This window comes from Mesoplodon bidens (assembly GCF_964165515.1).
Source record: "Mesoplodon bidens genome assembly, chromosome: 12".
NCBI lineage: Eukaryota > Metazoa > Chordata > Mammalia > Artiodactyla > Ziphiidae > Mesoplodon > Mesoplodon bidens.
The window spans coordinates 52,605,129-52,632,751 of record NC_138168.1 but is presented as its reverse complement, the minus strand read 5'-3'; the positions used below and the strand labels follow the sequence as shown (position 1 = coordinate 52,632,751).

At 36.4% G+C, this 27,623-nt stretch overlaps 1 protein-coding gene across 3 annotated transcripts in view; it reads left to right on the top strand.

Moving 5' to 3' along the window:
• MAN1A1 (mannosidase alpha class 1A member 1) overlaps window positions 1–27,623 on the top strand; it is a 181,927-nt gene that overhangs the window by 70,796 nt on the left and 83,508 nt on the right. For all 3 annotated transcript variants that reach the window (XM_081250807.1, XM_081250806.1, XM_081250808.1), the window contains one exon: window positions 22,103–22,197. In XM_081250807.1, the coding sequence (XP_081106933.1) occupies window positions 22,103–22,197 (95 nt within the window). The remainder of the gene's footprint in view (window positions 1–22,102; window positions 22,198–27,623) is intronic.

Genomic DNA, 27,623 nt, shown 5'->3' with positions numbered 1-27,623 from the left:
TTGCAAGCATTCTCATTTTCCTTCTCTGTGTTTTTATTCTTCATTCCCTCACCCTCTTCATCAGAATAAAATGCATATTGAGGACAGTAATTGATAGCACTGGATGATGTAGATGTATGCAATTTAGAAAAAAGAATAGTATTTTCAAGTTTTGAATCATATTTTCTGATAAAGAAATGTGAAGGAAGAAGGTAGTACATTGTCATTTCAAATGAAATTAAAATAGTTTGGTTTTATTAATAGACATAAATTGTGAAGGTTTACCAATACAATTGGAATGCTTTTATGTAATTAGAGAATTCCAAAAAGAACTTAGAAATAGCTCATAAATCTACCATATGACGATAGCACTTTAATAAATTTCTCCTGACTGTGAATAAAAATTTGGAATCCAGTTGCCTACTTGCTTTTTATATTTTATCCACTTAGACAAAGAGAAGGAAAGCTCATATTTATTGTCATATATCATAATAGTAGCTGCAAAAAAATGATTAAAATATCTACTTCTCATAGTCATTAAGGATTTGCAGTCAACCATTTTCTAGTATGTTTTCCTTCCATTATGTTAACTGTTGTCAAAAGACAAGACTCAAGGGCTTCCCTGGTGGCACAGTGGTTGGGAGTCGGCCTGCCGATGCAGGGGACACGGGTTCGTGCCCCGGTCTGGGAGGATCCCACATGCCGCGGAGCGGCTGGGCCCGTGAGCCATGGCCGCTGGGTCTGCGCGTCCGGAGCCAGTGCTCCGCAGCGGGAGAGGCCGCGACAGTGAGAGGCCCGCGTACCACAAAAAAAAAAAAAAAAAAAAAGACAAGACTCAAAACCAGGGCCTTGGGTTAAACTAAGATTAGATCCAGTAACCTGGCATTCCTCCAGAAGTTTTTCCATTGTGGAATTTCAAGATGCTACCTAAATAATGGGGTTTAGTTAGTACTCAGATAAATGGGTAGTTGCCACACTTTCAAGGATTACCAGTCTCATGTCACCACTGCCTGGCGTGCACTTCCCACTAGTTTTACTTATCCATTCAGTGTATTCCCCCCATCCCCATGTCCAGACAGATGCAGAGTAATCACTGACTCTCCTTATAAATACTCAAAGTAAAATACCAACACTTTGACTTCTTTCTCTCCCTCTTCCCTATCAAATTAGCAAAGACTAAAAACCATGTTAATACCCAGTTTGGTGAGAGTAGGGCAAAAATTTGCACAAACATTGCTGAAGGGAATGTAATTCAATACAGTTGCTTCGAAAAGCTATTAAGTACTATATATATAAGAAGATCCTTAATAAAGGTATTCATTTAGTTCTAGTTATTCAGCATTGGGGAATCTAGCCAAAGGAAATAATCCAAAATGTAATCATATTATGCCTAAAGCAATTAATGAATATATTTTATATACTCAGTACATAGGAAGAGACATCTCAAATATCCAACAGTAAAAGAATAGTGGAGCAGATCATGGAATACCCACATAATGGCATGTTGTACAACCATTAAAATTTATGCTTGTTTACTTACTGACATGGGCAAATATTGAAAAGTAAAGCAAGATATTAAATTTAAAATGTATATGATTATTTTTGACCTCCTTCACCCATTTCTCCCACCCTTCACCCCCCCCATTTCTGACAACTACCATTCTGTTCTCTGTATCTATGAACTTAGTATTTTTGTTTGTTTCTTTGTTTTCAGCTAGAGAAAACAGAATAACTACATAGGAAATTATTCTTAAATGTAAACAACATTTGCTTATAATTGGTATATGATCTTTCCCCTGTCTTTTTGTTTCTCTATACTTAGGTTTTTCACAGTGAACTAGTGCTAATCTTATGATCAGAAAAAATTAAAGGAAAAATTGCAATAAACTTGAAAAAAATCCTTACCAAACTTTTGCCCCTAGGCTTCCTCAGGATTTAGTTGTTCTAGCCTTTTTTAAGGTTTGAATTTTTTTAACTTTTCTTACAAGAATCCAGCTTGTGAAGTCTTGAAAGTCAACTTCTCCCTTTCTCTCCTTTATCTGTTTCATAAAGAAAATGGCTTTTTACTCAGTGATAATTGAATTTCCTTCTTTATAGTCAATTTATAGATTTCCATTTCAGATGGTAGGTTTGTTTACAACAACATCTATTAGATGTTAATATCATCCTCAGTTCACATGGAAATGGAGGTGACACAAAGCTTAAGTAAACAGATTGGTCATAAATCCTTGCACAGTCTCAGATCTAACTACTTAGTCTTTGTATTTTCAAGAGCAGTTTAAAAAGACAAAAGCTAATTATAGTATCAAGATTTTTTTGTTACACACACACACCTATCTAAAGTGTGATACAAAACAGTATGTAGAGTATTTCATACCCTTAAAAAAATATGTTGATTGGAAATCTCTTTGCATTTTCCATCCTCAACCATTTAAAAGCCGAAAGAGTGGAATTATTTGTGATTATTATTATAGACTCAATAATAACGTTTATGTCCATTACTAACATAGAAGGAAATCTGGGACTACTGAGGCATTTGGCACAATCTGTGACTTTGTCTTTCTCTACAGGATCTAATTGAAAGAAGGTATTAGGGAAGACATAGCAGAGAGGCTTTTTCCTGTTGTTACAGCAGTAAATATCCCTTAAGAAACTTCAAAAGCGGGCATGCTTGCTTGAAGAAGAAGAGAGTAAGAGAAAAGCTGTTCAGTGATGAGCCAGGGAAAAAAGAAAACCTTGTCTGAGATATAAAGGAGGTAACTATAAATAGGGGAATGTATAGTCTACCAGACACTCGTGAGAGTTCTCAAAGTCTAGATTCACTTTATGATGGAAACCCAAGGTAATTAGAAACTATTTTTTTAAATTCGTAATATTTTCCTTTATATTTTAAAATCTAAAGCAAATATGGCTATATGGCTACATGATATGAATTGCTGGAGCTTGCTTATGGGTACGCAGATATTGGAAATTTCTATATTTTGAAATACTTTATTTTTAAAAACTGTTTGGGGGAATCCATAGATGTGATGAAAAGCCAAGTGTCTTCTTTCACTGCACTCTCTTCTCACCCTAAAACTCTGCCTCTCCTTCCATTTATGAGGATTAGCTACTTACCTGTGATCCTGTAATTGGAGTAGACGTCTGTGTAATGATCTGAGGCTCTCACTACTTAAAATTGTATTTCTAAGGAAAGTTGCCATATTTTGGACCTACAGGTAAACCATCTGCAAACAGATGTCTACTTGAAATATTCATCGTATTGGAGACACCTACCTAGTGAACTTAAGTAGCTCTTACGGAGTAGAAGGAACATTGCTCTTAGAATCTAGAATCCTGGCTTCTCAGACCCTGTTTAGTGGTTGACTCACTGCATTACCTTGAGTGAGCCATTTTATCACTTTTCAGATTTTTTTCATTAAAGTAATGGAATATGAAATAAATGTCTTTTAAGCATCTGCTAAATTCAGTGCTCTAGAGCTATGATACACTGATTTTCAAGTTCACAGAACGTTATAAATTGGAAGAGCAGTGTGTGGGAGAAGTTTCCTCCTCATAACTCAAAACTTCTTAACTTACTTTTGGGCGTAAACACAGTGATTCCTTCTGATGAAATGTAGATTCGTGCTTCATGCTATATGATGTTTAGATAGTCCAGATACATAAATACCTGGAGTGAAAAAGAAGTAAGAAAGTTGGGCATCTTTATGCTCTGGAAACACCTTGTGTCCTATGGAAGAGAAATTGGCTGGTTGATAGTGGAAGGGAGATGCTAAAAATTAGAGAAGCACTGCAAAGAAAACAATAAACTGCTATAGACACAAACAATTAGGAACATGCACTGATTCTTTACTTATGAATACCTACAGTCTTAACTCCTTCCTTACCCAAAATGTGAACGCAGATTGCTTTCCATTATAATCAGATCTCCCATTTTTAATGATAAACTCAACAAGAATTTTGGCAGCGGTAGCAAGAATGAAAAGGATTTATATACAGCAAAGCTGGCTTTCAGGTGTAAAGGACACAGCCAAACAATTATCTGCAGGCAAGAACTTGGGGAATATTGTTTCCAAGAGCTCTTCCTGATGAATATACCAAGCAACAAGCTTCAGACAACCATAAGACCCCATATCGTGTGACTCCATTTTTATGAAATGTCCAAAATAGGCAAATCTGCAGAGACAGAAAGTAGATTAGAGGTTGCCTAGGACTGAAGTGGTTGGAGGAAATGAGGAGTGACTGCTAATGAGCCTGGTGTTTCTTTTGGAGGGAAGATAAAAATGTTTTAAATATTGTGAGAATCAATTTAGTGTGACTATACTAAAACCAGCGAAATGTATACTTATGGGTAAATTGTATGATGAAAGTGTTAAAAAGAAAAACATTGTGGCTCTGAATTTTAATTGAAAATATTAGTAAAAACTTATGAGATATTTTAACTTAAAATATATAAATATGCATGTGTATCTGTGTGTATGTGTGTGTGTGTCTCCCCTGAAAAGGCCTAGAAACAATGAATCATCCCTAGCACCCAGATTGGGTCTTGAATTCCTATTTCTTACTAACCACGGTTTCCTGGAGAAATGGCTGAAATAGAAAATTTACATGATTATTCTGAAACATCTTACCAAACCAGGTAACAAAGATGCTGACAAAGACTACTAGAGTAATGTGAAAAGGACACAAGGGCCAACTTAAAAGAGGCTTCCTGGGCTTCCCTGGTGGCGCAGTGGTTGAGAGTCCACCTGCCGATGCAGGGGACGCGGGTTCGTGTCCCGGTCTGGGAAGATCCCACATGCCGCGGAGCGGCTGGGCCCGTGAGCCATGGCCGCTGAGCCTGCACCTCCGGAGCCTGTGCTCCACAACGGGAGAGGCCACAACAGTGAGAGGCCCACGTAACACACACACACACACACACAAAAAGAGTCTTCCTCCAGCAAAAGATGAGCATTTTGAGTTTCAGTAAAAATAAGAAATGTAACAGATTAACACCCATTAAGTATGTTTAAGTTGGTAACTTCTTAATGATATTAAAAAGCAAAAACAATTGGTCACCTTCAAAGAATGACAGGGAAGCAATTTATTACCTTGAAAATTGAATCAAGCCTTTGACTGTGTGAACTGTATCACTGGAAACCAAGTAATAGATAAGCCAAGTATATGTTAATAAATGAAAGGGAAATGATAAAAGTAGAAGCTCACCCATTTTTACAACCCCTGATGAGTTAATGGATCCAGGCCATGATTATCAAAGCTGCTGACTTCTCAAAAGGAAAGCAAACCGCATGTGTGCCACCTGATAAAAGAACATATCACCCAGAGTCTTGTCAAAGGGATCAAGTCTCTGAATCCAGCTTCCAATTTGTCAAAAATACGGTGAGAAGAATGTGTTGAACTGCACTACACATGTGCAGAATGAGGCTCCTAAAGTTCAAATGACTTAAATTTGTCCAGATAAATTATAAAGAAATGAAAGGGAAAAAGGGGGGGCCTATGGTTTAAAAAAGGCTTAGAAGTAGTTTTTGTTGTTGTTGTTGTTTTTGCCGTACGCGGGCCTCTCACTGTTGTGGCCTCTCCCGTTGCGCAGCACAGGCTCCAGACGTGCAGGCTCAGCGGCCATGGCTCATGGGCCCAGCCGCTCCGTGGCATGTGGGATCTTCCCGGACCGGGGCACGAACCCGCGTCCCCTGCATCGGCAGGCAGACTCTGAACCACTGCGCCACCAGGGAAGCCCTGTTGTTGTTATTTTTTAAAGTGGGCAAGACTATCTGTCGTGGATGTGCTGTTGGTTGATAAAGAAATCTAAGAGAATAAATGCCAGGATGTGGTTACTTTTGGGGAGAGGGAAGGAGTAACGACTGGGACAAGGCACACAGAGGGCTTCTAGTGGGGCTGACGAAGCCCTGTTTTTTGACCTGGATGGTAGTGACTAGGATGTGCCTTTACACTAGGCTATGCATTCTGTAGGCATGTGTGTCATGGGTGAGAGGATCTATATCTGTGTGTCTTTAGAATTTAAATATGTTTTTAAATAAATCAGTAATAAAAGAGATTACTCAGAACAACAGTCAAGCTTGGTGAAATGAATTTTGGATCTTGGGATATATTTTGGATCTCTTTCTCTCTCTAAAAGAATATTTAATGCATTTGCATTAGCGTGATGTGTATAAATTAGAGATCATATTTCACATGTAAAACAAGCATAATTCAAATATAAAGTACATGTAAATATTCTACATGCCTTAAAGTTCTGGTTGAACAGGTATTTTAACTTACAGCATTCATCTTTTTACTTTATGAAACAGATTACCCAAATAACTTGAAACAATTTTTTATTTACCACTTTTAGTAAATTTTCAAGTCATAAATATACTATATACTTAATAGGATGCACTATGATATGACATATATTGTATGGAGAACACTAAACAATTTTTTCATTAATTCATTCTCATTTTACAACAAATGTTACTTTTGTTCAGAGTTGTTCCAAAACTTGGTTTCAGCAGTGTGGAGTAGTGGTCAAGACCACGGACTCTGGCACCAGCCTGTGGTATTCAAATCCCAGCTCTGCTTCTGCTGGCATTGTGTGAACATAATTAGGGGTGATAACCTTTCCAACCTCAGAAGCTTGTTAGAAGGGTTATGTGACTTAGTAAGTGAAGACAGAAGAGTCACTGGAATATATTGAATGCTATATAAACATCAGCTATTTATTACTTGGACAAAGTCATTTGTGCATTTCAGTCTTTGGGAAATTATATGGCTGAAAGCCTACTTAAACATTCTCATTCCTAGCATCCCTGAACTTGAGCGTTCTTACTAAATGATTGTGTTTTCTCAGAGGTTCTCATCCTATTTAAGCAGCTTAGTAGGGGGCAGTAGTATAAGCAAAGCACGTTGTTCACAGTTTATAGTTTATGTCTGAATATTCGCTTTCAAATACAGTTAGCATGTTACAGGTAACTGGAGTGAAATCTCTTTTATGTTGTTTTTATCTTGAAATGTTATCAGTTCACAGTATAAGTGTATATTATTGCAAGAGCTATAAAAGAGGAAGATGTTTAGGAAAGGAGGAAGGGAGGCAAGAAAGAAAAGAAAGAAGGAAGGGGGGAAAGAAAGAAAGAAAAAAACATGGGGAAAGGGAGTGGCCTTGAAATATTTGATTTGCAGTCCAGTTTAACGAGATGCGTGTGGTCTGTGACTTTAATTAGCTGTGTGATTATTTTATTCACCTATATTTGTATTTCTTAGTGAAAAATCTTTATCATGACATTTCAAATGTAAAAAGTTATTCAACCAGCACAAAACCAGTATGTTGATCCTCCCCCACCCCAATTCTAGATTCTAATCAATCATTGATAAACAAAGCTTAGCCTGTGTGGAAAGAGTTTGGAAAGGCCTTAGGAAACTTTAAAATGTTTACGTATTTAATTTTTCCAAGTTTTCTGAGACATCAAGAAATATTTACATATATCCACTAGTTTCTATTTCTTTCCTGTTGATTTCCTTATTAAGAACTTTAATGCAAAAAAGCCCAAAATATAGCCTAAGAAAGTTGTACATAAATCTTCTTCACAGTATTAATACAAACCATGCCTCATTTTACAGATATTTCTCAATTACATTATTTGAAATCTACAGTATTGGCCTAACTCTCACAGTTGAAAAATAATTGTTTTATTGTTTTTTAATGTGTTTAACCTTGTATGACCAGTCTTACGCTAAAATAGGATAATTTTACCTGTGAACTACCAAAAATAGATACAAGAACTACTTTACATATAAATGGCCCTTTAAAACAATACTATTGTGTGCTGATTTGCCACAGAGTCTGTAGAAGAGAGAAAAAACTAATAAATGCCGTGTTGTGAACCAATAATTAGATTCTCAATGTAGTGTAAAGTACTCACAGGAGGTTCGTTCTTGGCCTCATAAATTTGACCGTATCTTTCCATTCTGATACTATTAAGTGACTTAGAGACATGATTTAACAGCAAAATAAGCTCCTAAACAAAAGTGGCAAGCACATAAGACTGAAATTATGCAGTGATGACTGCTACTCATTTAGGAATTGGCTGTCCCGCTTGCTCTTAAATATCAGGCGAGCAGCAAATGGAGAGTTGGCGATTAAACTGCAAATTCAGCATCACATGGCTTAATACCTCTTGTGCTATTTGTGAAACTTGAAGATTATTAAAGATTTTTTGCTTAGTTCACTACAGAAACAGTATACATTATACCTGTGGCAATAAATATTTTTATTATTCTTTCCAATCAATTTATTTCCCATTCGTATTGAATTACCTGAGTTCACCTAGTTCAGTGCTTCTCAAACTGTGATGTGTATCAGATTTCCCAGGAAGGCTTATTAAAACGCAGATTTATGGGCCCCACTATCAGAGTTTCTGATTCTGTAGATCTCAGTTGGGGCCTGATAATTTGTATTTCTTATTTCTTACAAGTTCCCAAGTGATCCTGATGCTGCTGGTTTGAGAACCACTGACCTAATACCATGAGTCCCTCCTCTTGAAATTAACAGGATTCCTTTTTTTAAAAAAATGAACTAAGAAAATAGACATCCAGATTTGGCTTTCACCATTGTTTGCAAAACCATGTCATAATTTGCTAGATCAAAAATTGAGGAAAACATTTTCTCTATTGGGAATTATAATAAAGCTCTTTAACTAAAACTGGACAAATGTATCAAATTGAGCATAAGCTATTTGGGGTTTCATTTATATTAAGGACAACTCCAGTTAAATAGAGTTGCCCTGCAAATAGAAGAGTCCTGTCATAATCCTGAGGAATGTGTGACACAAACTTCTATCATTACTCTAATATATAATGAAGATCTTTTAAGAGCCTTTTGAAATCTTATTTTCTCAAAGTCCAAGATCCATGTTGGACTTGGCCAGAATTTTTGTTTGTTTTTCTTTTTCTATCCCTAAAAAAAGAGAGATAGTTTCTCTTTTCTAACCCTTATAAAGAGATAGGTGCTTTTTCCCAGGGTCTTCAGTCGTTGTCTTCAACGGTACTGTCTGTAGTGATGAAATTAGGGCCGAAGTAAGAATACCCCACTCTTATTCTATTATGTTAACAGATGAAATTTTCAGTGTTCATGTCAAGTTTTAATCCAGTGCATTGCTGTTTGTTTATTGTTAAAAGAACTTGACTCCATTTCCTTTGCATCTTGATTCTGTGGGTCTGCTGCCTGACCCTTCAGCTGGATTGTGGGCTGCAGCGCACCCTCCATTACTTCTGATTACTCCCCTTTTATCCGTGATTGCCATGTCTTCTACTTGTTTTCCAGTTTCTTTGAGATATAACTGATGTATAACATTGTGTAAGTTTAAGATGTGCAGAGTGTTGATTTGATCACTTATGTATTGCAAAATGATTACCACAGTAGGGTTAGTTAACACCTCCATCACCTCACATAATTATCATTTCTTTTTTGTGGTAAGAATATTTAAGATCTACTCTCTTAGCAACTTTCAAGTATATAATATATTATTGTTAACTATAATCACTGTGCCATACATTAGATCTCTAGAACTTACTCATCTTCTATACCCTTTGATCAACATCTTCCCACTTTCCCCATTGTTCGCACCTGCCCCCCTCCTCTGGCAAGCATAATTCTACTCTGCTTCTATGAGTTCAGCTTTGTAAAATTCCACATATAAGTGATATCATACAGTATTTGTCTTTCTCTGTCCATGAGTCTTTTTAAAAGACTATTCCAGTGCTTTCTGTTGGAGCTGGTTCTTTTTACAGAGCTAATTGGTCAGTTCTTAACTACTGTAGGTGATTCCCATCTGAATGATAACCTTCACGATGTTGACTAGTCTCTCTCACACACACACACATACACACACGCAAATGTACATTTTATTTACATAGATCATATTAGGGTAAGCCTGCTTGGTCTAAAGCTGAATTTGAGATCTTCAAAAACACCTAAATGATACCTTTCTCTACAGTTTTGTACAACTGTTTTTCCATATATCTGATACCTTTGCCAATTTTACATGGTCAGACTAATGGCAAGGATTTGTCTGATTACCTTGTGAAGTACTACAACATTATTGTATTTGTCTTCATTTTCTTTTTGGAGAAGAAATGGAAGTTATTACCTGAGCCTTCCCTGTATATCATAAAATACTACTCTGTGAATGTTTTTCTGTTGTCACACTTCAAAAATACCTGTTATTAGGAATCATTGACCACAACTCTCTTGTTTACTTATGTATTCCAGGTACCTTGTGCAACTTAGCATGTAGTTCATAAGCACTCAATAAATATCTGTTGAATAAATGAATTGACATATTTAAAAGGTCAAAATTAACAGAACAGTTTCCTTTTTGAAAGCTTATAACTTAGAAAGTTTAAACTATGTTAAGGTGTGTGTGTGTGTGTGATTGCCTTAAAATGCATTCAGATAGTACAAGAGTGGCCACAATTGACAAGATAAATTATGTTTCATATTAGTTATTATTTATGCTCATATTTTAAAGAGGAAATGCCTCCCAAATTATTTCAATTGATATATTCAAAACTCTTCTAATAGGAAAAGTATTGAGTTATGTGACATTTTGTATTCTGATGATGATCATTTTTAATAAAAGGCATTGTTTCATTGAATTACTTACGGTACTGTAAGAATATAACACTTATCTATTAAAAACATAGTAGTGCTATCGTGAAATAGGATATGTGAATATATTTTGAAACCCCTTCATTTAGATGAAAAATATTTAAGATGCTTTCAGTCAAGTTAGTGTAATCCAGGGGTTCGCAAACTACAGATGTGCTCATTCATTTACATTTTGTCTGTGGCTGCTTTGACCCTACAACTATAGTTAGTGAGTGAGTGAATGAGCAAATGCCCTCTTAACAGAAATTCCACTTTCAAACATTCAACCTGAGGAAATAGTCATGAATACAGATAAGTATATACAGAGATATTTATTCACTGCTGTTTGCAACATCAACACAGTGGAAACCTAAGTGTCAAATAATAGGGGACTGGTATCTAAGTTCTGACATATCCATACACTGATATACTATATAGCTGTTTTTAAAAAGATGTTACAGAAATCTATGCATTGATGTGAAACAGGAGTCAACAACCGATAGCACAAATTCAGTCTGAGACCTGTTTTTGTACTACCAGAGTTAAGAATGGTTTTACATTTTAAAAGATTATAAAAGAAAAAAATTTTAAAACCATGAAATATAGAGAATGTGCCTGGCAAAGCCTGAGATAATTACTGTCTGACCCTCTTCAGAAAATGTTTGCTGACCTCTGATGTAGAATGATGTATTTAATGTAGATTAACTGGGGATGAATTTAAAACATTACAAAATAGTATGTATGGGAAGATGCCATTTTTCAAAAGAAATGCAATCAATATCATTTAGAAGGTAGATAATTAAGATGTTAACAATAATTGTGTTTGGGTGGATAGGATTGATGGGGCTCTATATTTTTTGTCTATTTGTCTAATTTTATGATTTTTCAATAATGAGAATATATTCATAGTATAATAAGAAAATTAAAAATTTTAATTTTGGCATGGGAAAAAGAATAGGGAAAAGAGAAATTCTCTGAGTTCTAGAATGCAAAGGTATGTTTCTCTATTCTGTAGATGAGGAAGCTGAGGCTAAGAGAGATTAATCAACTTACTTTGGGGCACACAAACATAAGACAGAAATAGCCCTGCTTCCAAATTTTATGTCCAGCAGCATCACTCTTTGATAACTTAAAATGTTCATCCATCAACTGACATATGAAATTATGAACTCTGTGCCCAGAGGCACTTTGGAGGTATCCATGTATGATAAATAAATAAAGGAGAGTGATGCAGAAATCAAAAAACACCAGTTAAATGGGAATAGATGCACAACCAGATAAGTTTACATTTGCTTAGATAGAATGAAGAAAGAGTGGCTAACATTTTGCATTTTTTTAAAAAAAGCAAACAAAACCTATGTAGACATAGGTATTTAGTTTACTTTGTAAACTTACAAACTATTACTCCTAAATAACATACTAATTAGTTGCTTTTTCATACCTATAGAGTTAGTAGTTCAAATGTAGTCATCTGACAAAAAAGAGGGCACATTTCCTGAAGCTCACACCCTGCACTGTAAAATAGACACAGAAGAGACATTTGACTTATCCTCAGGCCCTGGTACAGACAACTGTTTACAAAATTAGGCCGCAACTTGGAAGGAGAGCAAATACACTACAACGGTGAGAAGTCTTCATTGTAATTAACAGATAGCTAATAACAGAAGGAAACAGTAGGATTATAGAAAGCAGACGTAAAAGCTCAGCAGTTTTTGGACCATTTAGTCTGTGGACAAAAAGCCTAATATGCTTAAATTATTCCTGAGGGAACCAGTATCTAACAGCAAAGAACGATGATGATGATAATTATTATGGTCTTTTAAAAGCACGTGTGCATTTAATCACAATCATCTTGTGATTTGGAAGAATGATCCCTATTCACATATTTAGAAACTGAGGCAAAGAGGGTGTTAAGTGAGTTCTCAGGATTGTACAGCTCAGTCATCTGATGACCAGGAACTAGATCTTCTAGCCTCAACTCAGTGTTGGCATGTGATGCTGATGCTGAGTCGTCAAGACAGGATTCATGTAATTGCACTAAATCAAAAGAACAGATAAGCATGTTTATGAAACCTGTACAAATAAAAAGGTTAAACTATAAATATTTTGATGCTCTTTAGAAGTGAAATTTAGTATCTGGAAAAATTCACTAGCAGAGAATGCCTCATAACTCAAAACTGCCAGAAAATCACAATATATTTGCATAGATGAGGCTGTTTTCTTTCATTTTCTTCCTCTTATCTTTCTTTTGAACAAAGGTTTCTAAGCCTGGATTTTGTATATATCAAATGATTTGTGATGTTTACCTACAAATGTAATAATAAACAAAGCAGTCCCCATTTTAACACTATGACATCACATATTAACAACCTTTGTGTGGTAGTTTCCACAAATTCTGTTAGAAATAATAGCTAGATAGGGTACATGTTTTCATAATTCTCTGTCTCTTTAGCAGGCATTATGTTTTCTTAAAAAAAAAGAAGAAAGAAAGATGTTTTCTTTTTGGTGTAAGATGTAAGTTCAGGAACTATATGGCATACTTACCTAATGTTAAATATTATTAACAATAGACTGCATATTTTCAAAACATTATGTTGGCAAGTTTCCCATATTTTTAAACTTAAATTGAGGTGGAAAGATCAGCTCAAAAATCCATCTTTAAGCCCTGTGTGATGACTTGAACTATTATGCTGTTATTTACTGTTCTTGGGCCAATGCTTTAGGAGTTAGAACATATAAGATAACACAGTGTGCAGTACACCTAACGATAATTCTAAGAGTGAGAGCTGTCTAGCCATTGGTTTTCCTCTCCTTTACTGTGCATTTTTGTTTTGTGTTTTTTTTTTTTGCAGTATGCAGGCCTCTCACTGTTGTGGCCTCTCCCGTTGCGGAGCACAGGCTCCGGACGCACAGGCTCAACGGCCATGGCTCACAGGCCCAGCCGCTCCGCGGCATGTGGGATCTTCCCAGACCGGGGCACGAACCCGTGTCCCCTGCATCGGCAGGCGGACTCTCAACCACTGCGCCACCAGGGAAGCCCTTTCTGTGCATTTTTAACTTCCATATCAAATGTATGTTAGAAGAAGGACATACAACTTTCTATTACCATACTATTTCCTTTTCTCCAGCCCCACCTCTGCCCCATTTATCTCTACAGCACATGTAGAGAAATTTTCTTCTTGAGGAAACATTATTTTAAAGGACCCTAATTATTTCTCAAGGTCTTTCCTTCAGACAGCCATTGTAATGTTTCTTGGTGTTGTCATTTATGTATCTTTGCCCTTACAACTCAGAAAATTTCCATAACCAATGAGAACCACTGCCTTTCTCCCTGTCCCATCTCTCAGAATCCTGATGATTGAGAAATCCTTCCACTTGTAAATGGGAGGCACCAAGATGGTAAGTGTTGGGGCTTTCTTGACCCAACTGATGTGCTCTTTTAACAAACCCTTTAACTTGATAGTTAAGGTCATTAGCTTGCCTTCTTTCCTCTGTTTCTTTCTTATCATTTTCTAGAACCTATTAATCTACCTCTCTCCCCTGCTCTCAGTCAGGCTCCTTCTTCTCCCCTTCTGCTTTATATCCTGTCCTCCACCACATTAACCCAGAGTGTGCACAAACATGTACATACTCACCCGCAAATAAACACACATCTGCACCCACAGAAGTTTTGCTCTCCCCTATCACCTAACTCAATCTCTCTTTTTATTTTATTTCCCTAGTTATAGCCTATATCACTCTGTTTATTCTCTGCTTACATGTTGCTTCATATTGTTTTTTTCTGGTGTATATTTTATGTTTATGTAGTTTTATATGGCTGATTTGCCTTCCTGGTTGTAAGCTCCTTGAGATCAGGGATCTTGTTTTTTCTGGTGTATCTCCCTTACCACACTGGGAAACATGTAGTTAAGTGCTTCTTAAGTCTGAAAACCACTTCCTATGGAGCAGAAAAGTACCTTAGGAAGTGTCTTATCTAGTGCCCTCATTTTACAAGAGAGAAAATGAGAGAAGTGAAATGACTCATCTTTATTGTGGCAGAACAGGTGAGTAGTAGACCCTGAACTAGAACTCGGGCCCTGTTCTATGTGTGTGTTACCAAGCCACCTTGACTCTGGCTTACGCTCAGGGAAAGCACTGGACCACTTCCAGGAGTAGGTGGCATTGGTTTCTGCCCACATGGATGCTAGTGATGTCTACTTTGAACAATAGCCTGAAATTCTTCCCAGTATTTCTCCCCATTTTTCATCTTGCCCTCTTAACTTAATCTTCCCCACTTGGGAGCTAGGGAATGAAATTGAACCCTCAGGAAAAAAATAGTATCAGGCTGCAATTTTATTTATTCATTTATCAACCTTTATTCATTTTGACTAGGGGATAGTATAAAAGCAAACTTTAAAAAAGTTTCACTAGCTTAATTTTTTCATGAGAATAAATATCTTTAAAAAGCTAGCTAAGTCTAAAACCCCTGTTCACTAAGAGCATTCTACATCTAGATTTTTTTTTTTTTTTTTTTTTGCGGTATGCAGGCCTCTCACTGTTGTGGCCTCTCCCGTCGCGGAGCACAGGCTCCGGACGTGCAGGCTCAGCGGCCATGGCTCACGGACCCAGCCGCTCCGCGGCATGTGGAATCTTCCCGGACCAGGGCTTGAGCCCGTGTCCCCTGCATTGGCAGGCGGATTCTTAACGACTGCGGCACCAGGGAAGCCCCCTACATCTAGATATTTTGAGTTATATTTTTCAGAAGTTTTTTCTTTCACATACACTTTGTGCTTTCATACATTAGAAACTCAAGTCTAAGGTACAGTTATGTTGATTCTTCTTGGTTATAACCTATGATTACTGGCAGGTTAGCATGCATATCCTTGTTATTTTGAATAAACAAGTTGGGGAGATTTTAATGCTTTAATTTTTCAGAAAAGTGAAGAATACTCTCTTCATCTAATGGCCTAGAGGCTAAAAATTGAATTGTACTGAATCACAGGGAAGAAAAACAAAACAGTTGACAAAAGTTCTCATCTAATTAAATTTATAAATTTAAAAAATGAAGTTCATAATGCAGTTTGACAAATACAACAAATCATTTAATTTAGAAAAACTTCAGTTTAGGGTTTTGATTAATTAAAGAGAGTGCACAAGTTAGAAAGAGGCAGTGAAAGATGTGTACACACTTACATATAAGGGACTCACAGGGGAGATCCCTCCAGATCAAAAGAATTACGTGTATCTGAGATGGTATGAATCTGGCATTCACTTGGCTTTAGCTGTCATCAAACCATCCCGCATCAGAGCATTTAATTAGGGGAATAGGGCGTCTCTGAACCTCAGTTTCCTCATCTGTAAACCAAGATTATTTAACTAGATGACCTTTGATGTCCCTTCCAGCTCTAAATGTCTCCTGGATTAACTATTTTTATATCTTTATTCAAATATTTAGAACTTTTAAGGTTCCACTCTAAATTGAAAAGCCAGAGTAGCTCAGTAAGTACTTATTGGTTGAATGATTAAATTTGACACATATTATGTGCGTTAATCAACTCAGCTAATGATATGTGGGTTATTTCAGTTATTTTCAGCCAAAGATATTTATCAGATCGACGGCATTTTGTGCTGAAAGCTTTATGTAGCAGAAATGAGTAATAGGTAAACTCTGCTTGTACTAATGGGGAATTAGTGTTTGATCTTTTAACAGTGAAGTTTTCAGCATGAGCATTTGAAGAAAGGCTTTGATATTAATTGGACATTTCAAACCAAACCATGTCTGAACTGAAACTAGTTCTTTCCAGAACCATCTGTTCTTATTCATTTCTTCTTTCCTTACTCTTTGCTCTGGTGTGTAAATATTCTTGTACAGTTCTTCAGGGATCTGCAAACTAGAAAGGCAAAGAAAGCCATACATCTTGTTTACAGCCTTGTCTAATCCTATCTGTAAGGGTAAAGTAAAAAGATAAAAGATTTATTTGGTAGGTTCTAAAATCTGAAGTTTTTTTAAACTTTTGATCAAAAACAGCAGTAAGACTGTGATGATGTTATTTAAGTATAATGAAAAGATACAGTTTAGGTATAGTCGTTTTGAAACTCTTAACTTTAGACCATAAAAGTTTTTATTTAAACCTATTTATTCGTTACATGCTTGAAAGATTATTTTAGAAGCTATTTCATAACATTTTACCACCCTTCTTTCAGCAAATTTTTTTAGTTTTGATTTTTTTCTGTGAATGTAATCAGAATCTCCATAATACAGAATCTTTTTGAAGATTCCTTTTGGGTTATTAGATATCTGCCCATTTCAAACTGATTGGTGCAAGTTGCCCCAAAATCCTATTTAGTTTTAATGGTCATTTTTTTTTAAAAAAAAAGAGTATGTCTTCTATAATCAGCACAGATTACATTTCATTACCTGTCATGTTTCATCTTGCCCTCTTAACTTTACAAAACCCACCTGCCAAATATAGGTACCAACAAACCCTGAAAACCAAGATTGGCTAAGAATTGGGTGGCAAATTAACACTTTCTGTCTAAAAAATTATGATAGTTTTGTTTTTTTGCCAGTCTCATTTCAGTACTAGCTTTGTGACTTCTGATACTAGTTTTTTCAGGAATAAATCAAAACCAGAAATTATCAGACCTGCTCTCCCATTTCACTGGGGAAGCCGAGAACCAGAAAAGTTAAGTGATGGGCCCAGGCCTCCCACTGAACTGTAGTAGAGCCAGTCCTAGGATCCAAGTGCTGACCTGGGTCCAGTGCTCCGTCCAGCATGCCTGCCCCGTTTGAAGGGGCAGTGAAGTACCATTTAGTGTGCTTTTTGTGGTCATTTACTTTTGAGCACATTATCTAAGATGTGCTAGTTAAAACTTAACTGCTCTTTAGAATGATTTGTGACATTTCTCCTTCATTCTTTTAACAATATTAACTTTGTTAGCTAGTTTGGAATTTTATTACTCACCATTTTGGGTAGAAAGATGTTCTCTTTGAGAATCTGGATTCCTCCTCCAAGTAACTAACCTCTTCGTGTCTCAAGAGGAGGTAACAAATCAAATATTAAGAATTGAAATTGATTTAGGCCAACATATGATTTCATTTAAAGCATCAAAAGGTTAGTTAATGTTTTCATCCAAAAACTGTTTTGTAATTGTGCCCAAGGTTGAGACTGCAGAATACTTGATATATTTATTTGCAGACAATAGAAACTCGTGGAATAGAATAGAACACTTTGCAAATACTAGAATATTAGTGGTTTCTCATTACAGTGCTCCAGATATATTTATTAATATTTGATTGATTCATTCATTTATTAAATGAACATTTATTGAGTACCAGCTACTTTGCTGGATGCTAGAACAAGACAAAGTCCTGCCCTCATCAAGCTTACATCTAGTGGGGTTGTCAAACAATTAACAAGCAAGCAAATAAGTTAATTAGCATGTGATAAATAGTGGGATGGAAATAAGCAAGGTGATGTATGATAAACAATAAATGAGAATGGCCAACTTTATGTGGGGTTGTTAAGAAAGACCTCTCTTAAAAGGGGACTTTTAAGCGGATTCCTGAAGTTAAGAATGAACCAGGCATGCAAAGAGCTAGGGAAAGGGCATTGCAGCCAGAGGAAACAGCAAAGGCAAAAACCTCAGGATGGAAAGGGTCGCTGTTTCCTTCCTGTCTGTTAACTGAGATTATAAAAACTTCCCACCTACCACTCATAGGAATAATGTGGTGATATCAATAAATTTAATACAAAATGACCAAATTTGGGTTGAATATGTATAATACACAATGAAGGAGAAATGGAGATTTTTTTCTCTACTTTTAAAGAAAAGAAAATTATTTGAGGATACAAGAGAATAACACGAGAAAACATTGAGAGATCTGGATCTTGCCTTCTGTAATGAAATGCTGCATTTTGTGATGCCAGTTGTCAGTGTAGAAGTTCACAGAAGATAAAGATCTTGGCCTGGGGTTGGGACTTGACCTGGGCCTTGGAGAATGAGTGAATTTGGATTGGCCAGCAGGAGGCAGAACAGCGTGTTTCAGGATGAGAGAACTACGTAAATAAGTATACTAAGATGGCATGATACATGCACACGAAAGATAATTATGCAAGAAGATGGAAGTGTTAACTGACCTTGTTGTGGTAATCATTTCACAATATCTACATGTATCAAATCATCATGTGTTACACCTTAAACTTACACAATGTTGTATGTCAATTATATCTCAATAGATCTGAGGGGAAAAACACTTTTTAACAAAGATACTAGGTAGACTGAACTTGAATGAGTACTTGAAACCCTGAAGACTCAAGCTTCAGCCAGGCTGGTCTTTGAAAAAATAGAAAATAATAGATGGTCTGATTCATAGAGGTTATTGAAAAGTCAGTAGATCGTTTTTGACTTGACATTTCATACAACAGAGGGAATTATTATGGTTTCTTGAATAAGAAAGTTGTATGGTAAAAAGAGAAATCAGATAACATAGATACAGATTGATGGAGACAGGAGGGGAAATCCTGGAGAATGGGAAGCCAGGTAAGAGGACCTTCTTTGCTCTCATGCCCTTCATAGTACCTGGTGAAGAAAATATGAATGGACTATGTTCGTATCACAGAAAGGGAATGGGCTGTATATGCGATGTTGCCAAGAACTTTAATGTTGATGCTTAATAAGTGAAGAGAGAAATCAGAAGTCAAAATGCGTGCTCTCTTGAGCCCCAGGGACTGGCTGACCAGTAGTGTCAGTGATGGAACTAGGGACATTTGCCTTGGACATTAAATGATTGATTTCACCTTGGATATCTTAAGTTCCAAAAGACAACAGTGTGCCCAGATTGTGATGTGAGCACAGAAGTAAAAGTGCAGAGCTAGAGTCAAGATGGAAAGTTGAATTTGGGAATGCAGTGATGAGAACTAAAGGCTTAGCTCTTGAGAATGAATGCTTTTGATGAAGAGTGTGTGTTTGGGGGTGGGGGAGGCATACATGTGCGTGTGTGTGCATGCGCACACACACACACATGCACGCACACACAGAGACACGTATACTGGGTTGGCCAAAAAAGGTCGTTTGGATTTTTCCATAACATCTTATGATAACATAACATCTTATGGAAAAATCCGAACGACCTTTTTTGGCCAACCCAGTATATTTGTCTATAAAAATATATATTCATGCACACAGAGAACCCAAGTAGAACGTACCAAAACAGCAGTTGGATTAAAGACAAGAAAGAATTTCAGGCAGTAAATAGGGAAAGTTCTTGGGGAAATACCCTTATCATTTTACTGTAAAAACTACCACTAACCTTTTAGAGTGATGACTATGTGTCCTAAGGTCTTTAAATATAATAGTTCATTCAGTTTCTTTCCACAGCCTTTAAAATAGCAAATGCTATTGTTATCCCCATTTTATAGTTGAGGAAATTTAGGCACAAGTAGATGAAGCAGTTTGCCCAAGATTATACCCAATTTGAAGAAGTAGAGCTGAGATTCCAACATAGGCAATGTGTTTTCAAAGCCTGAGCCCTTAACTCCCATGCCATATGGCTCTAATATTCATGATGGTGTTTTAATTACAAGTCTGACTTCTGTCCTATGTAAGTTTCTTGAGAAGGAGTTAATTAATTAACAGTTTTAAAAGTTGGGTGGAAACTAGAAAGTCAGCAGATGGCTAGGCAGTGATTGGATAATCCCTTATGGCAGAAGAGACCTTGGAATTCTCTAGGGCATGACAGACAGGAAAGGAAGAATATACCTTTTGGCTTATTTTCTTTCTCCTCTTCTTCCATTCACCGTTTGCTGTTGAAACAGGAAATTGTCCACTTCAGAAAGAGTTATAATAATAATTTGCGGGGGGAAAATGGTATCTTTATTTTTTAGTGCCTTATATACTACAAATGTCTGTGTCCTCATTTGTATTCCAGGAATGCTAGTTTATCTAAATTGACTGCCAACCAAATTCTTACATTAAAACTCATTATTTCCTCAACTTGCATTACAAAGTAAGAGTTAGATTCCAAAAGAGGAGGGTTTCAGAAACAGCATCAATATCGATATTACTGAATTCTCCTCAGCCCGGAAGCCCAGTGCCTGGATTTCTCTGCGGGGAGGCTCGGGTCTTAAAGCAGGAGTTAAGGACTGAAACCCCTTCCTCTGGACACACAAGGCTTCTTTGACAGTGGCTTTAATGAACGCTTTCCCTTGCTGGGAGAGGACTTTGCTTTCATCCTCCATGCTTTTCAGGGTTTCCCCAACCTTTCTCACGTCTCCCTTGTTTGAGGAAGAAGCAGAGGACATAGTAAGTTCCCAGCCCACCACGCTTAGTCGTACAGTGTGGCAAGCAGAAGGGACAAGGCACCTGCTTGCTGCCACAGCTCTAACGGGGAAAGCTGTAGCAGTCCTTCCTTCAATGAGTAAATTAACTTAGTGCTTTTCTTTGGACCTAAAACTGTGAAGGGATGTCATCTAATTAATCTTCCTAAAGCACAGGTCTGCTCAAGTGAACTAGCTGCTCAAAAACTTTCAATATTTTTCCATTTTAACGGGATAAAATTCTTAGCCTTACATTTATGAGCCTTCATGATTTGGGCCTATGCTATGTATACCTGACCTTATTTACCAGTATTCCCCCTTTTTGTGGACAGGGAAGCTGACTTATTCCATTTTCTTCTGCAGGCCCCTGCTTGCCTGTGTCTGTGCTTACCTTCAGGGATGCCCCTCCACTCCCCCCGCCTCAGCCTGTCTGTAGTGTCATTAACCCCCATTACACACTGCATACAATCCTCATCTAAATGCCATCTCCACCATACAGCCTTACTGAACTCATCTGAACTCCTAGGTGATTTTACGTTATGCAGTCATTTTATCTGTGTTCCAGATATTTCTGTGCATATATTGCCTTCTTTACTAAATTATTGGCAGAAATTTGTGTCAAATTTAACTTTGTATCTTCCATATCACCTACACTTAACATAAGAGGAAGTTAAAACTGCACAGGGCTGAGAGGATGTATAGATTACTTGTAATAATATGTCTTTTTACAACTTATCCTTTCTCTGTGCCCTAGTAAATAAGCGAAGCCAGAACAGGACCAGAGCTCCTGATTTTCAAACCAAGACTTGCTCACCAGCAACAATGGTTCTCCCCACTGGCTTGCACATTGAAATCACTTGACACCACCTGTGGCGCTTTAAAAAATTCTCACCTGGGAGCCCCAAACCATAGAAATTAGAATCATAGGAGTGCTACCCAGACATCAGTATTATTCAAATCTCCCTACATGATTCTTTGTGCAACCAAGATTGGTAATAAATACTGCACAGCACAATGGCCCCTGGACCATTCTTACTTTCCTAGGTAATTCTATTAATTTGAGAAACTTTTATTTTTTCATATCAAAAAAAATTTAAGTAGAAGCATGTTCAATGTGAGATAGTAGAATAGCACATTTTGTTTTTCTTTCAACAGTAGCTCACTTAATTGTTTAACGTTTCAGATATTTCGAAAGAAAGCAGTGGAACTTGGGGTAAAATTGCTACCTGCATTTCATACTCCCTCTGGAATACCTTGGGCATTGCTGAATATAAAAAGGTAAAACTCTTCATTTTCGACAACATGTTTTAAGTTAACATATTCAAGATTGTGGTCTAACAAATAGACACCGGATGGATAATTACTTGAATGATGTTGGTGACTAACACCATTGGGAGTCTTGGTGTCTGTCTTTGTGTTGATAGTTATTAGTGTTTTTCAGTGTTCCATGGCTTTAGATGGGTTCCCATCATGGGATCGAATGACCCCAAGAGAGTCATGCACACAAGACATGATTCAAGGTTTTCACTGTTTCATGGTGATGTTGCATACTGTCTCCATAAATTCCAAGAGCATCCCATTATCTTTAAAATTGTCATCAAAGCATTTCACTTTCAAAGAAGTCAGTTCCTAAGATCACTTCCCTTCAGTTAAGCTGCTGGTCAGAGATATTGCAGAGATACAACATTTAGACTAATCAGGTCTCCCACACAACACGTTGGTGTAACTGAGACTGGAGCACCTGACGCTGCTCACCCACAGTTGTAAGGAGGGAAGGGGACTGCTCCATGGGCCCAGGTCAACCCATCCTTCTCATCCCATTTGGGTGGAGAACCCTGGCATGCCAAGTCCATGGCAATGTGGCCCCAAGAAACGCCTGGGCCAAATAGACTTTCTGGTATTCTCCCAGGAAGTAGTTTGAATTTTCATGATAGCTTGAGCATTTTGTTAATAAACAATTTTATCTTAAGCTTCCTTCTTAACTCCTTCTCCATAACTAATTAATTGCATGTATGTCTCTTTGTGATGATGGTGAGGATGACAATGATGACAGCTCTTTTGTCATCATAAAATATGAAGGTTTATTCTAGGTACTTTACCCATATTACCACATTTAATCCTCACAACAACTCAGTAAGGTCAGTACTGCTGTTATCTCTGTTTTACTAATCAGGAACTTGAGTCACAGAGAGACTAAGTCATTTGCCTAAAATCATACCATATGTAAACGGTAGAGCTAGAATATGTACTTAGATGTTTATACACACATTGATTCATAGGCACAAGTTAAATGGCTTTCTCGTTTTAGAAACGGCAAGAGGATGCACAAGGTGACTTGGCAAGATTAATGCACATTTCTTCCTAATTATTTATTTTAGTGACATTCCTTCCTAAAATTAATCATGAAAAACCATGAAATTAATTGGCTAATAAATCAGTTAAATTCGTGCTTTGTTTTCATTTGTATGTTATATATCTATACCTTGAAATCACGCTGTACCTGTCTATAATTTTATATGTGTGTGTGTGTGTGTGTGTGTGTGTGTGTGTGTGTGTGTTTGGGGCAGAGGCATGGGTGTTGAGGTAGTGAGCGAGGAGAGTTCAAACCCCTGGGCCATGTTAAACTGAGGTAGTTCTCTATTGCATAATGTGATATCTCAGGATCCATTCTTCCCTTTGGACTCCTGCGTCTTTCTCTGTCAGCTTGGAGATCAATGGCATGTGCTCTGCTGTCTTAAGGTGAAAGTGGGCATATATGCTTGGCTTGGAGGCAGCATGGTGTTGGGAGATCCATGAGAGGTTTTTTTGGCTTATGTAGATCACCTATATTGCCTTCCATATCTTCAGACTTTGTATTTATAGGTAGTATTCTGACCTAGAAACTTCTCTGTTACTTGAGATAAGATTCAGTTACGAAAATACTGCACATTTAACACATATTTTTCCTACTTACCCTCTGAGAAGAATGATATGGGCATAATAGTACACTGAGTTAATTGGTTATCAAGAGCCCGGGTTCTAGGTATCTTATAGCTATTCTAGGTTTGTCTTTAGAGCAATCATTTTAACTCTCCAGGCTTATTTGTAAACTGGAAGTTAGGCTACTTAACTAGTTTTTTTTGTACCTTTTCATGTTTATAGCCCACTCTGAAATTCTGATGAAACACGGCCCTCTCCTCATAAAATGCATATTCCTGAGGACACATACTTTTACTCAGTTTCCAAAAGCTAACAGTACCATTGGAGTCCACCTAGGACCTAAGGGCCCCCCAGGTTTAAAATACTGGAGTGAATGATCACTCCAGCCTTCTACTCTAAGATGCTGTGGAGCTAGTTCTTATTGCTTCCTGGAAGGTAATGGAATTAGTTAAAGGCCTCTGAAAACTAATAGAGGTGTGGGCCTACATCTTTGCAAAAGTTCAGTTAGTTATTGTAAGGTGCTGATATCATTTAATTAATTCTAGCCTCTCTTGAACTCATCATAAGAAATTAGATTGTTTTAAAGCATATTTAACATAGTGTTTATTTTTTACAGCCAAGAGGATTTTTTCCTTAGTTATACCTATCCTTTGTGTACAGTGGAGATGTTTTTCAGTACATAAAGGAGTACTTCTAAAAACTATTCAGTATGGAATCTGCTGTTATCTTTTTTATCTGTATCTCCTGAAAGTTCATTAACTAGGGCTTTAACTTTTTTCTTAAGACCTTATTTTAGATTTACAGTATTTTACATTATTTTACATTAGAACTTTTAATTTCAAATATTACAGGAAAATTATTTTGGGTCAAAAATAATGTGCTATTTCATTTATGTATTCTCTGATGTTTTCATGTTAAACTAGAGGAAATTAGGTGACCATTTTACAACTGACAGGAACACTTCTAACTTCTTCCTGGCAACCGGTATGAATTTTTTATTATATATTTTATCTACTCTCAATTCCATTTACTAAATAGCAGTGGCTTACCCAGATTTGTACAATAAACCTTGGCAAAATTAATAGTAATATCAACACACTAAAATTCATCCTATCCCTTTGCCCAATCACGTACTCTCATGGAATCCTTTCTTCTTCCAGCTGTGAAACTGATTTATCATCTTGAAGAATTTTCTCTAGGGGACAAAAGCAGTGTTTCATATTTAACTGAAATAATTAGATTTCAGGATGTGCTGTTGATGTCAACCTGTACATATATGCTGTTTTCTCTGAATCTCTGTATTTTCACAGTATGGGCCAGGGGACAAGGGACAGCTGGCATGGAGCTTATTTTCGAGTTTTCTGAAGCCTGTCACCAGTAGAAGTTTCAAAGGAGATTGGGAAAAATATGTCTGGCAAAATTATATTTTAATTAACTTCTCAGAATAAGGGAGTATCTATAGAAGGATGCCCAAGAGAAAAAAGTGCTCAAGGATGCTTTTTAGAATAGCTCTGTATTCACTGTTGACTGGCTTTGAAACTCTTGGCAATAATTATGATGGGGGAGGCAGATATGCTGTCTGTAATATCATAATTCTGCTCTTCCGCCTCAATTTTGAAAACCGTAAAGGAGGTTACTGTTTGCCAACACCTATATGTTAACAAAAATGTGAACTTACTGGTATTATCGGTTCACATTCCTCTAGTATCCAGGTTTTTACCTAAAGATAATTGGTTTCTTTACCTTTTCTTTGTTTTAAAAAAAAAAAAAAAAGCATTTATTTTAGTCCCTGCTGTGATGAAGTTTCTGTGCTAGGTCCAGGTAAGATTTTCTGCTTCTTTTCACTTTATTTAAAAAGATAACAGACGTGGTCTTTCTCTCAAGGTATTCATATTTACAGCCTGGTTAGTAAAGCAGAATATATATTTTGTATGTTATACACTCACTCATGTAATTGACAAATGTAAGGTAGTCTGTGCCAAGGAGAGATAATAAGTACTCAGGAGGTTGATTTAAAGCAAGCAGTATTTTGAATTGGGAGGTTTATGTATTTGGAGCCAAAACACCAATAAGCCAAATTAGATTTCAGTATTTGTGCAAACTGAGAATAGCAGAGAACCTAAATAATTTACTCATATCCTGCATTAGAAAGTCTGTCCCAAAATCTGTTCAGAAAAAAAATGTTATAACTATCTCTTCTGCTCCATCTATAACAAATTCTCAATTCAAGAGATGCTATATTAAGTTGTAAGTTAGTTGAAATTATGAGTTGATAACAAGTGGTAATTTGACTGAACAAACACCTGGGTGTTATACACAGTACCTGATTAGAGCAACATGCTTGCTTCACTGATACAACAGTAGAATGAAGATGTGTACGTTATGTAATACCTCTGCTAAAAGGAAAACATTGCCTAGATTCAACAGATTACATTTTGGTAGAACTCAGTTTCTCTAATGCGAAAATGTTAAAATTTGATGTCTGATCTTGTTACTACTATTAGCAAGAGACCCTATGCATATTTTTTTCTCCAACCTAAAGAAGAAAAATCACTTCTGTGGTTTGTAAAATCAAACATTTCACCACTTCCATATTTCTAGGTATAATTTAAGCCTAAGTAAAATATATATACTAATTTGGGGTTTTCTAAAGTATGTTCTTAATTTAAAATAATATAGTTAATATTCCCATTACTCATTTATATCACAGGGCATATAGTCTAGGCATTCCTAGTAATTATTCTGTCTTTACTATGAGTTAGTTTTAGCTTATACTGCTTTATCACTTGTTTCTCTTCGTGTATTTCTCTGAACTGACACCTGCCTGGTGGTTATATTAGGTTAGTGGATCTGTCTACAGCACGTGATTTTATCGCGCACATCAGGGAACGTGCTGGGAAGTGACTGATCTCTATTCTAGCTCTCATTAGTAAGCAAGGAGATGAATGAACCACAACTCCCTTACCTGTTTTTATTTCCTGCTTTGTAAAGCTTTATTTACCGACTACTCTAATTATCCAATGCAAATGCATACTATGTCATTAGTTACATTGCAGTGTGTATTATTATAATTAAATTGCAAATTGCTTTACTTTATCTGAAATGGGGTCTTAATTAAGAATAGTACACAGCTTAAAGTTTTCTAATAGTGAAAGATTATCCTGTATGAAGCATGTAGTATGTATATTGTAACAAACCCCCTTTTTGTGTTTCGTAATACTTTGGTGGTGTAAAATGCTTGAATATTAAATTATAGTTGGTGAGTTTTAATAGACACAAAGTATGAAACAGTCTAATTAGGTTAAATTTTTTTAAAGTATTTTCCATATATCTCCCTGCATATTTACTTGACAGTTGAAATATAAACTTCTACATTTTTAAATTTGCTGACCATCTTTTAAAGTACCTGGTTTCAGATTTGAAAGAGGTGTATTATGTTTTAAAAGGAAGCAGAATACAGTTCTATACTTTAACATCATAAGAATAATATAAAAATTATCAAGAAGCAAATCTGATATGAGCAGATCGAACTTATTTAATGATTTGCTAATATTCTAAGAAGTAAAATAGTACTTAGTTATCCTAAAAATGTTCTGTAGCAGTTATATAGCCCAAATATAAAATCAGAGCTGCATCTTACAATTTATCTTTTATTTATATGTTTTATGGATCTGTTAAGAATTCAAAGATAAGTTCTACCAACTCTAGAAGAGTAAAAAAGAAGTTACAGTCTTTCCAAGTATTTTAAGTGAAACTGCTTTATGTGTTTATTTTTTCTGATTGGA